The 12,621-nt window shown below is 46.1% G+C and overlaps 1 protein-coding gene across 11 annotated transcripts in view; it reads right to left on the reverse strand.

Annotated features, from left to right (window-relative positions):
* Wnk (Wnk kinase) overlaps positions 1–12,621 on the reverse strand; it is a 540,152-nt gene that overhangs the window by 489,242 nt on the left and 38,289 nt on the right. For all 11 annotated transcript variants that reach the window (XM_065456126.1, XM_065456128.1, XM_065456129.1 and 8 more), the window contains exon 2: positions 9,722–10,364. In XM_065456126.1, coding sequence (XP_065312198.1) covers positions 9,722–10,288 — 567 coding nt within the window. In that variant the 5' untranslated portion in view covers positions 10,289–10,364. The remainder of the gene's footprint in view (positions 1–9,721; positions 10,365–12,621) is intronic.

The raw sequence follows: 12,621 nt of genomic DNA on the forward strand, positions 1-12,621 counted from the left end.
CTTTGGGCGTGGTGAATTTGAATGTTTCCACTGTAAGCTTTGCCATCGTTTTTCAGGCTCGTGATAGTGGCACCATGGCTCGTCCCCGATCACAAGTGCAGACAAGAAGTCGCCACCATCATTGTGATACCGGATCAGATGAGTCAAGGCAGTGCCGAACCTCTCCGTCTTCTGGTGGTGGTTCAAAATGTTGGGCATCCATTGCGCACACGAAGGCCGATAACAGAGATGTTCATGAATTACGGCGTGAGCTCTGCCAGTTCATCGATGCTTATCCTCCGTTCTTGTCTCATCAGTTCATCAACCTTTGCAATTTTGTTAAGCGTAATTTCACGATGGAATTCAGCCTCGTTTTGGATCGTCTTTGCAATTTTCACGTCCTTCTTTGAACAGCGTGCTCCAAAGTTTCACAGTGGCCAATGAAATGCGACGTTCAACGTACACGGCAGCCATACAGCATCCAATTTCTTTTTGGGAAATACCTTCTGCAGTGAAAAACTTCACGGCACCATGCTGTTCAACTTTTGGAGTTTCCATTATGTCACGCAACCATGTTCAACCCAGTGTATGAGAGCATTACAGAACCTTTATCCTCACACATGCTTGTCAGTTTTGTAAATGAGACATGCCTCTCTTCTACGCACATGCCTCTCATATAATGAACCGAACCATTATTGTGAGGGGTGGGTAGGCTTTCTTTGATTTGACTCGCCCTCATACATTACAAATGCAAAGATACAATGGGATACAGAAATGCGAAGATAGAGCTTGATAAAGGGCAAGAAAGTGTCACTGGAAAAAAAGTTCACTGCACGCATACTTGAAACCTCGCAACAAGATATTTAAATATTCATATAGGTTTCCAATAAATCTACGTATCTAAGAAAAAGTCACGGTATATGATGCATCAAACAAGGCAAATACACATGTTGCGCAACCACAGATTCACAGAATCCTACATACCGCCCCCATTCCATCCACTACCACCGATGTATCGCGCGCGACGGAAGACAGCTAGCTTGCTCTCCGCTTTTATCCTTTGCGCATACAAGACTGTCACCATTGTCGGTTCACCCATTCCAGCCCCCCCCCCCCCCCCCTTCCTGTACGCTTTCACTCGCACATACAGCATGCGGCACTCGGTAACATTGTTATCAGTCTTGGTCTTTATACGAAACATGAGGGCAACGATGACAGCCAGAAAGCGCCTGGAGTATCCATATAATTGCTATCACAATAATATAATAAGAGTATTCGGCAACTGAAGCGTCCCAAGACCCATTACTTTCCGCAAAGGAAGAAATAACAAAATCGAACTTTCACCATGCGACAATTCGCTGCGCCGAAACAATGTATCTTTCTTTTTTTCGTTTTTTGGGGCGGGGGCACCGAAATGAAAATACGCAAAGGAAAATATGTTGGCCACAATTGAATGCCTATATTGCGCACCTAATGTGGCTACCGAAGAAATATCGAAATAAACGTGAGACGCTTGGTCCACCAAGAAACATACGCATACTGCTCGGTATCCTACACCGGCGAGACAAGACTTTCTGAAGAGGCTGCGCTCAAGCAAACGCAGTGCAATCCATTGAGTCCCCACAGTGATGGCGGCGAGCGACCATTGCTTCTTTTTCTCGTGTGCTAGCCAGAAAGCATCCAAAACTCTGCCAGGCAAAAGTCCACTCGGCCAGGGCAAACCGAACGCGCATCGAAATGCGCCACGCGGTGGTCCAGGCAACACGAGAAAAACGTATGTGCTCTGGCTGCCTCTGGCAGCCCGCGGGTAGGATAGCGAGAACAAAAAAGTGAGACGCTCAATGTGCCCTCGCGAATAAAAGTCAAAGTAGAAAAAATAAATAAGAACGTAGTTACCTTGGCTGGCTTTAGTGTCTTGACAGGGATGCTTCGGTGTATAGGTGAAAAAAAATTTGATATTTTTCTTATGCGAGATGACGGCACAAATGAACCACCACAACGCTTCGTCACATCGAACCTCGCTGCGTGCTATTGTCAACTTGTCTAATAGTGTGTTGATTTGGCTTGTCTCATTGTATGTTCCAATGTAAGACTTTAGAATAGTCAATGCACCTTTGGCGTCAAATGTATATAACAACAATAAATGCACAAAGTTCCAAAATTGAAAATCTAAAGCACACTTTGGAAATGTCAATGCACCTTTCACATTAAAAGTTTATGGGATTTATACCCATAAAATTTCGGAATTGATATCTATGCGCTCTGTGAGATTCGACGGCCTCCGCGAGATGCCGCGGCGAGCCCGTTTGTCATCAAAACGCCCTTGAAACTTTGTGCTCGTATGGGGCTAATTGGCGTTATGCGACTCCCGGTATATGGGCGTTGCGGCGAAATCCAGCCCGAGTTTGCAATGTTCACGGTGAAATGTATTTAGAGCATGAAAAAGACATTCTAGACAAAATCCAGAATGATTTCTGGCGCTGGGGGTTGCTTTGGTCGGCGGTGCATGGACAGCGCGAAAAAATTTCGAGGGGGGCTGAAGCCCCATAGGCCTCTCCCCCCCCCCCCCCCCCCCCCCTGGCTGCGCCCCTGCACAGGGGCACTCTAAGGTAAGGGGACATCGACCGGAAAGGTGTTGACACACGCAGTGACACACGGGCACTGACACACGATAAACGAGTATCTCCCCTTAGGGCATAGTTCCTCTGCGGGAAAGGAGATCGCGCATCTACTTGTCAAACAGAAAAGGAGTTACTCTCGCACACAGCATGCACAACTCGTCAATAGAAGGAAGCCTGCCACACAACTACAGTGCCCCATAAGTATTTTTTTTCCCTTGCAAAAAAGTTTTTAGCAGTAATGGGATTTGTCGGACAGTGAAGACTTACTCAAACGCTCGCATCACATCGCTAGTGTCGCCATGTTGAATTCCGGCAGTGTCATTTCCTGTGTCGTCCTTGGTGTCTTAGCACTGTGAAACCATCGTTTGTTGCACACGTAGGCCCCACCTTCCACAGTTGGCAGCTCGAGGGGACACTGCCAAGGCAGTCAATATGAAGCATGCTCATGATGATTGGACGTTTGATGTTTTCCACTTTCGCGTTGGCTGCGTTTATCTCATATTCAAGAGATCCAAGAGCGACAAGCATAAGAGCGACCTCAACCCTTGCTTCCTCGCTAATGTTTCGCTGAGCCATGACGCAATTGCGCAGTTCTGTAACACGATCACAATTGTACGAATAACGAAGGAAGGGACAACAAAGACGTTAAAAAGGACAACAAAACGTGGCCAGCACCTGGCAAAAACAGCATGCACATCTATTCTAGTACACTGTAGCGTAGCAAAACACAGACTGTACATAGTTGCTAGACCAATTTAATTTGCTGCTAAGAGCACTAAAATGCAAATAAAATAAAGTAATATGCGCATTATAAGCCATCAACAATGAAAAACAAATGTTTTGGGGTTCTACAGTAGCTGAATGCAATCTAAATAGCAGCTTTTTAAGAATGTTTTCTCTCTCGCTGCTTTAGCAAGCAGCGCTATTTTTCTTGCCGCGTTCATTGAGGAAGCACCTAAGGAAGTTAGTGCAGTGCCGTGTGTCATCGGCGCAACTCCTTTTTTGCAAAGGGTCCTTCAGAGTAGCAAAAGGGGTTTGCTGTAAAGTACTTTAGTTTTGCCCGTGTCTCAGGGGTCTCAGAGCGTAAAGTAATGACATTTAAGAAACCCACACTTCTGTTAACTGATGCCAGCCTTCAGCAATGTGCGCATTCCAGGACTTTCAAGGTACTTTTGGGTATTTGCTGATTCAACGGGGATGTAAGCTATGCTATAAGTGAAGTGAAGCAGATTTTGATGACAAGTGAAGGAAATGAGTTTGCATTTAGTAGGGTTTCGGGACATCAGCCAGTCATCATGTGGTTGAGGTTTTGTTGTAGAATCATATGGCCAGATGGGCTAGTAACAGTTCGCTAAATAATTCAGTCGTCCGCAAAGATGCAGATATTAGAACATACATGGTAAGGTAAGCCGTTAATGTATATTAGGTATAGAAGAGGACTGAGGACCAAGACTTGAGGCACACCTGACAACAGTGGGAGTTGGCTGGACAATTTGTTATTTGTAAACACTAGCTGTGAACGGTTAGTCAATAACTTTTTTTATCCAATTTAGTACATCTGGGTGCAAGTTAAAATTTTAGAATTTGGCATTTATGGGCTACTTCCGATTCTCCCGGTCACCCCTCTGGTTGGCCAGTCTTGCCGAAGGTCCTCGACCCGAGGCGGTTGCGTACCTATTCGCTGCTCCTGTTTTGAAGGCTACGCCAAAGAGATGTGGCTCGCATGACGTGCGCGGTTGTACCGCGCCGAGTTGCCCTCGGTGGCTACTCCAAGGCTACTCCAAGCTGAAGGAACGTTCCCCTGTTAGCTTGGTCGTTGGGAGCCATCCTCCCGTATAGTGGCGTGTTACCGCGTTTTGAGGTACTGAGTGTCACCCTTAACTTGCGGGAGTTTCCAGCTATCCTGAACACCAAGGTGGTCGTATAATAAATGCCTTTCTTGTACTCTGGGCCTTCTCCTTGCGGTGCTCTGTTTCACTTCCAAAGGAGACCGAACAAGCGTCTGCTTCGGGCACACGCTACACATGTGGCTGAGCTTATCGTCCCCCAGAGGGGCTCAGATCCTCGGACCCGCGTGGTGATCTAGGTGACTCCCGGTGGAGCACCGCTATAGACGGAGACCACAAACTTTATGTCCATGAAATACTGCGTATTTAGAACCTCAACATAATAAAGTGTGTTAATACGTGATTTCACTGCTGTCGCAAAGGAATACTGAGACAATAAGTAGGAACATCCGCGGGTGCAGATGGTCAAATGGTTAATTACAAGCGACTGCTTCCAAATGCATCTCTCAAATCGTGTAACAAATAGCGACCCCCCAAGCAGAGCAGTATCATGTTTCGTATAAAGTCCAAGTGTAATAAGATCCTATCGTGTCACGGAGACTGTATGCTTTGGGTGCGAGTGGAAATGTGCGAGGGTGAGCCGAGAAGGATGGTGGCTTGATGAGCACAATCTTCCCGCACAAGGAAAGGGGCAAAGGGTGCAAGCTTGAAGCCATGTGTTCAAGCGTGTGCGAGGTGGGGGGGGGGGGGGGAATGGCAGTGGGGGGGCAGGCTGATGCGCATTATAGAGTGGCCGTGGCTGCACATGGCTGTCAGCGCAACTTAGTACAAATGCAGACTGCGTGCCCAGTTTTAAAGGTAATCTGCTACGCATGTAAAGAGTGGGCATGCTGAGATTGTGTTGCATGATGTGCACTGTCTTCCTGCACATTTAGTACTTGAGGTTGTGTAATCTCGAATTTCGGAGACTCATTGAAACGAGGCAGACAAAGCATTCGCTCCCAGTGGGGTGGACGTGAAAGGCTGGCTTCACTTGATTCGTACTGTGGATGCGAAGATATCATCGACACAGCATGAAACCGCATATTTTGTCACCAACTCTTGAATTCAACAATAATTTTTTTTTCACATTCAAAAACACATTCGATTGCCTGATAATCCAGAAAATTTTGCAACTCTGTCGTGTAAAAAAAAAAAAAAACACTGATTGGCGACTGTAATTTGCGTAAAAGGTCGAATTTCAATACAACTAAATTTCAATATATAACAAAGCACATTGTCAATTTCATCAACTTTGTTATGTCAAGGTTTAACTGTAGTTGAGTCCTGAAACAAGCACTTGTGGGATGTATTTATTTTTGTATCAACTACACCCCGATTCCCACGCAGTTTAGCAGAGAAGGGTGCCTTTAGCAGCAAGAGCGTGTTCCAGTTACGTCTGGGAGCTGAGCTTTGCACACTGTGCGCTTGAAATGACAGCGGAAAGACATCTAACAAGCCACAATCTGGCACAGTGTTGCAAAGAAGTGTTGGAAGATGTCTGACAAAGTAATAAGTTCTCCCCATAGAAGCCATCCCTTTGCAATTGTATTTACACAGTCTCCACCTCCCACATAGAAAGGATGCATTCAATTGTCATCAATATTTTATTTTATTTTTATAGCTAAAGTTGAGAAAACGTTATAAGGAGCCTATTTGACCATTTTCATTCACATAGATGCACTAAAAGATGGTAGTAGCTCCGGCCTGGAAGTGCCAGTGGCAGCACTTGGTTTCTTTCAGCTGCCCACTTGCACCAAAAAAATTGCCAGGGTTGATCAGGGTTAAAGTAAGTTTGTCAAGCGATAGCACGGTTTTGCTTGCTTTGGGAAAGGACACAGATGCTGCTCAGTGCCATCAGAAACTACCGCATCTACAATTGTGCCACAAGACAACACACAAACGCTGCTTGGCGCGGCAGCAGCAGTGAGCAAATTGACATTCCTGCTGCTTCTCGTTTCGATGTGAACTAAGCATTGAAAGCACAGCGCATACGAAGCTACCAACACTCTGTGCACTTTGTTCACATCACAGATCACTTTGAATATGAGGCCCACACTAACTGCGTACTTTGTCCACATCGCAGATCACATTCAAGATATGGGTGCGCACGCGGCATATGCAGCAGCCAACTGTAGTGGCAGGCTAAGTTCAAGTTTGACCTTGGCTGAGCTTGCAGGTCAGGTTTAGCGAACCAGGTATCTTCTAGGTTTGTAAATGTAATAGTAATAAATCACTCTAAACGTTAAAATCACTATGGAAAGAACAGGGACAATCTTATCAATCAAACATTTCAAAATTATCAAAAGATAATACCATGAACAGTTAGAGCTGAAGCAGAAACAGCACAAAATAACAGAATGTGAGAAAGGCACAGAAAAAGCTCTGTTGTCTGTCCCTTTCTCGCATCCTGTTATTTTGCGGTTTCCTCTGAAGTCATGAACCAACCAGCACAAATGTTTACACTTCTGCTAATGAACAGCTAGTTTAACCATTGCATACCTGTATACCTGTTGCACAAGGAGAAATTACTTGTGCTTAACGAATAAAATAAAGAAACAATAAATTAACAAGAAATGAAAGTGGATGAAAAAATAACTTGCCGCAGGTGGGGAACGATCGCACAATCTTCGCATTTCGCGTGCGATGCTATATTAATTGAGCTACCGCGGCGCCGTTTACCCATCGACTTTCTTGGGTATTCATGTTTCCTAGAAGAACGCTGGGAGTGTTAGCCAGTGCCACCACTCACAGACCTTGGTGGCTGATATGGAACATTCTTTCTGCCGCAGGCGTCACAAGAACGTGGTCTTTTTTCGGTGAAGACAACTGATCAATAAACCCACACATGCTACATGAAGGTGTCAATGTTGCTGGATTCGAGACCCTCATTATGTAATAAACGAGAAGAAAAAGGGTTAACCAAGGGGCCCGATTTTAATTAGTCATATCACAAGAAGCCAACAAACACTGACACCAAGGACAACATAGGGAAATTACTTGTGCTTAATAAATGAAATAAAGAAACGATAAATTAATGGAAAATGAAAGTGCATGAAAAAACAAGTTGCCGCAGATGGGGAACGATCCCACAACCTTCGCATTTCGGCTGCGATGCTCTACCAATTGATCTACCGTGGCGTCACGTCATTTCCCCATCCGCTTTCTTGGGTATTGACACGTGTACTTATATTTAACAGGCGACCAAGTTTCGCCGCCTAACAAATGTTATCGCACAGCGCGGGACGCGTCTGCATGTATCCGAAGTTTCTGGAAAGTTATCGCTGCTTCTATCCGCTGACTGTTGTCGCCGAACCTTGTGTTATCTGATTTCATCGCTTGACGCGAATGGTGTAGAACTTTGTAGAAGGCATGCGGGTCCCAACGATTAGTCTGGAACATTCGATGACTGCTGTATAAAAGCCGAAGCGCTTGACCCGCTGATCAGATTTTCGACGATCGCCGAGCGTGTTCGCCGCTATCGTTGTGCTATAAGTGTAGCCTGTTTTGTGGGCACAGGTTCGCCCAATAAAAGTTAGTTTTCTCGTTCACAGTATTGCTACTGTGTTATTCAACGTCACCACCACGTGACAGTATTCACGTTTCCTAGTAGAGCCCTGGGAGTGTTAGCCAGCGCCACCACTCACAGACCTTGGCGGCAGATGATCCTTTCTGTCGCAGGCGTCACAGGAACGTGATCTTTGGGTGAAGGCAACCGGTCAAGAACCGTGGGAGTGTTAGCCAGCTCCACCACTCACAGACCTTGGCGGCGAATGCGGAAATCCTTCCTGCCGCAGGCGTCACGAGACCGTGATCTTTTTTGGGTGAAGTCAACCGGTCAAGAACCCTGGGAGTGTTAGCCAGCGCCACTACTCACAGACCTTGGTGGCGAATGTGGAACATCCTTTCTGCCACAGGCGTCGCGAGAACGTGATCGTTTTTTGGGTGAAAGCAACCGGTCAAGAATCCTGGGAGTGTTAGCCAGTGCCACCACTCACAGAACCTTGGCGGCAGATGATCCTTTCTGCCGCAGGCGTCACGAGAATGTGATCTTTTTTGGGTAAAGTCAACCGGTCAAGAACCCTGGGAGTGTTAGCCAGCGCCAACACTCATAAACCTTGGTGGCGGATGTGGAATATCCTTTCTGCCACAGGCGTCACGAGACCGTGATCTTTTTTGGGTGAAGTCAACCGGTCAAGAACCCCGGGAGTGTTAGCCAGCGCCACAACTCACAGACCTTGGTGGCGGATGTGGAATATCCTTTCTGCCACAGGCGTCACGAGAACATGATCTTTTTTAGGTGAAAGCAACCGGTCAAGAATCCTGGGAGTGTTAGCCAGCACCACCACTAACAGACCTTGGCGGCAAATGTGGAACATCCTTTCTGCGTCAGGCGAACGCGATCTTTCTTCGGTAAAAGCAACCGGTCAAGAATCCGGGAAGTGTTAGCCAGCGCCACGCCACCACTCGCAGACCTTGGCGAAGCTTGTGGGATCGTTCCCCACCTGCGGCAAGTTGGTTTTTCATCCACTTTCATTTTCTGTTAGTTTTTTATTTCTTTATTTCATTTATTAAGCAGAAGTAATTTTCCCTATGTTGTCCTTGGTGTCAGCGTTTGTTGGCTTTTTATATTGTCTGGTCACTCCACATGCAGCAGCATCTTCCTCACTGTGTAGCTTTGCAAAGCCAGTGAACATTCCTGGCACTTGTTTGTTATCTGATGCATTAGGTTTGTTGTGAAAAGTCACTCCTTGTTGTATTGGTCAAACAGGCCGCTGTCTGAACAACACTAATACCATAAACTCCGCAACACGTGTGACCATGTCCAAGCATTGCAAAGCATGCAATCCACAATTTTCACAAGAGTTATGTATTATTGCACTGTGCTAATGAAAGACTAAAAATATTGGAAGTAGCCATATCATTTTGGTATACACAAGCACATAAGTGCACCTTCAGTGGTTTTTACTAAGTAATTAGTCTTTTTTGAGAGGTGGTATAAAGACCCTTAAAGTAACTGTGTTGTGTCAGTCAAATCTTGTTATACATTGCCAACTTTTTTTTTTTTTACTTAGTTGCAGCTTGCATGGCTTTGTTATCATTCACATTTTGTCCGAAGTGTTTCACAGAAAGTAACCATCTCATACCTTTGGCAACAGTGGCCTAACAGTCCTTGGCATCTTTTTAAGACTATGCCTGAAGCCTGGCAGCTACATCATACGAAGGAGTGTACTCCCCCTTTTCTGGAATGTAGCACTTTTCTAGGAGTAGAATGCATTCTCACAAGGGACTGACCTGAAGCTCGCACCAGGCGACAGCCACCCCCGTGGCAGTGTCCAACCCCTTGTATACAGTCTTGAAGGACCCGCGACCAATTTCCTCCTCGAACTTGAGAAAGCGACCATCAGGCGATGTGTCCCTGGCCTGGACGTCCTCATCGGCGCTGACCGCAATGGCCGACGTGGCCTTCTCCGCGGCAGCGCCATCCTCAGGCCTGCTGTCAAGCAAGAGTGCATCATCACCATCGCGCACCATCACCAGCGGCGCAACGTCGCGCCGCTCGTCATCTGCCACTGCGGAGTCCTCCAGGTCGCCGGCCCGCCGGGGCGCCACACGGCGCTGCTGCTGCACCGTCACGTAGCGGAAGCCTCGTGCCGCCACCGCCGGCTCAGGTCGAACACGAGCTGCGCCGGCCGCTGGCCGCCGGCTAGGACCGCCATCAGGCGGCGTGCGGCGACGAGCGGCCGGCTGTCGCGCCGAGGGCAGCGGTGGCTGCTGCTGCTGCCTGGCCTTGCACGGCCTCCGGCTTGGCTCACCACACTCGTCGGGCTGTTCCTTGGGCTGCCTGCTGCCCCTCAGCATGTCCGGCGACCGCAGCGACGACAACGTGCCCCTGGCATGGGCCACCGGCTTCACCGCGGCCGGTCGATGGGCCCCACTGCACACACAGTAGCATGTTATGCACACTTTCCTCTTCCTTTATTCTGCTTCCTTTTACAACTCCTGAATAATCTTCCACGACTCCATGTGACCCCTAAGAACCATACCACAAGCATTTCAGGTTTTATAATACAATATACATATAAGCATTTAAAATATAGCTTTTGTGGAGGTGAAAGTGAATCGGAGCCTAGTTTCTCAATAAACCCCATTTTAACTGAAAAGAAATCCCAATATTTTTTATGCCTCAAGCCACCGTCCACGAACTGCGCACTATTGGCACGTTCCTACAGTAAAGAAATAGATTTCACATTATAAACAAAATATTTTTCAAAGGACATTTACTTAAAGATCTCCTGGCCAGAATAAACATAATCTTGTCGGGAGTTTTAGATACAGAACAATTAAATAGATAACAATCTTCAGTTTTGCTCACATTTCCACCCTTTCATTTACATCAAATGTCATACCCAGGAGGCTGAAATCTTTTACACACATCAAATGGATCACTCTCCTAATTTATGCCAAAGTTTATCCTGCTATCCTTTCTCTTTCATGTGCAAAACGGGCACCCCATGTACCATGCTTTTCACTAATTAGGCATTTCAAATTAAATTATTTAAATTATGGGGCTTTACGTGCCAAAACCACTTTTTGATTATGAGGCACGCCGTAGTGGCGGACTCCGGAAATTTCAACCACGTGGGGTTCTATAACGTGCCCCTAAATCTAAGTACACGGGTGTTTTCGCATTTCGCCCCCATCGAAATGTGGCTACCGTGGCCAGGATTCGATCCCACGACCTCGTGCTCAGCAGCCCAACACCATAGCCAGTGAACAACCACGGCGGGTTTAGAGATTTCAAAAGACTGTACAATAATACCCCCATTTTTTTATTTCTTTCAAAATGCCCCCATTGAAACTAAGTGAAACTATTAGTGAAACTAATATGGGATACGCAATATCAATTATTGAAATAGCATACTGTTTTTAGCTTTAAGTGTGGATAGTATAGTGCAATAAATAAGACCCATTTCAGATTATTTCATTTGTGGGTGGTAGTGTGCCCATTGTGGTTTCCTTCACATTTCTAAATCAATGGTGCTCACGTAAAATGAATATCAAGCCCTTTCGCAAGAAAAAAAGTAGCAAGACTAGTAAACAGTGACTTCAATAATTTAGCAGCACTAATATGCAATATAAACACCAAAGCATCTATGTGTGTATACATTTGGTGTGCATACATTCAAATTTTAGAGCTAAGTCAGTGGTTGCTTAAACATCTAAAGGCCTTTCACACAACATCAGTAAGTTATTTTGCTTTGGGAGATGTCTTTGTACACCCCACCTGCTCGAAGCGCAGCACTTGGATGTTGATGGAGCTACAGTGAACTAGAAGGGGGTAGTGGGGTCAGGGAGAGCCTGCGGGTGTGGCATCTCGCGTCGACGCCGCCAGATGGCGCCACTAGAGCATGGGATGTACGGTACACGAAACTGAGCATTTTCAACGTAGAGAAAATCGTGTGCGCTTGGTGTCGCACCGAAAAAAGAAAGCGCGCAGCTATGTAGCATGTCTTCTAAAAACTTCCTCTGAAATTAAGACAAGGCGCAGAGAAAGGTGAAAAGGCGGACGTTCTTCACGCTTGCGTGAAAATAAAGCCGACCCAACGAGTGCAGACTAACGGCCACACAACGATGCGACTGATTTCTAAACTAAAAGCTCGCGAACACCGTAGAAGAGGTAAATATGTGAATGGGTAAATTGCTTAATTCATTTGCCATTAACAATTTTTATACAGGTCAGGACCCAATCGCATTCGCAAGTTCAAGTGAGCCAAACAATTGCGGCGCGTGTACTAACACATTCGGAACAGAGGCCAGATATGATGAGGTTTTATTCCTTTAAGTGCGATTTTGTTTACGAAAGCATATATCCACTGAAAGCTAGGGAGTTAATCCTATGGTGATGCCACTATTATGCGGTCGTAGTGGTTACCAGGGATAGCAAAATTTTGTAACACAGCAAGATAAAAAGAACTCGTGGTGGCCAAAAACAATTTTTTACTTGTACAAAAGATGGGCAGCTACTACTTTCTGAAAGTGCATGGCTGCTACGAGAGAGGCACTATGAGGAACGACTTATCTTCGTGTGCAATTTTTTTTATGCCGTTCCTTTCGCGAATGGTTGATCCTTCTTACATAGAAGTGCAGCCTGGTCAGCACATAGAACTTGGTCAACTCTGTTGTTAGCGCAT

The sequence above is a fragment of the Dermacentor albipictus genome, chromosome 6 (assembly GCF_038994185.2).
Source record: "Dermacentor albipictus isolate Rhodes 1998 colony chromosome 6, USDA_Dalb.pri_finalv2, whole genome shotgun sequence".
NCBI lineage: Eukaryota > Metazoa > Arthropoda > Arachnida > Ixodida > Ixodidae > Dermacentor > Dermacentor albipictus.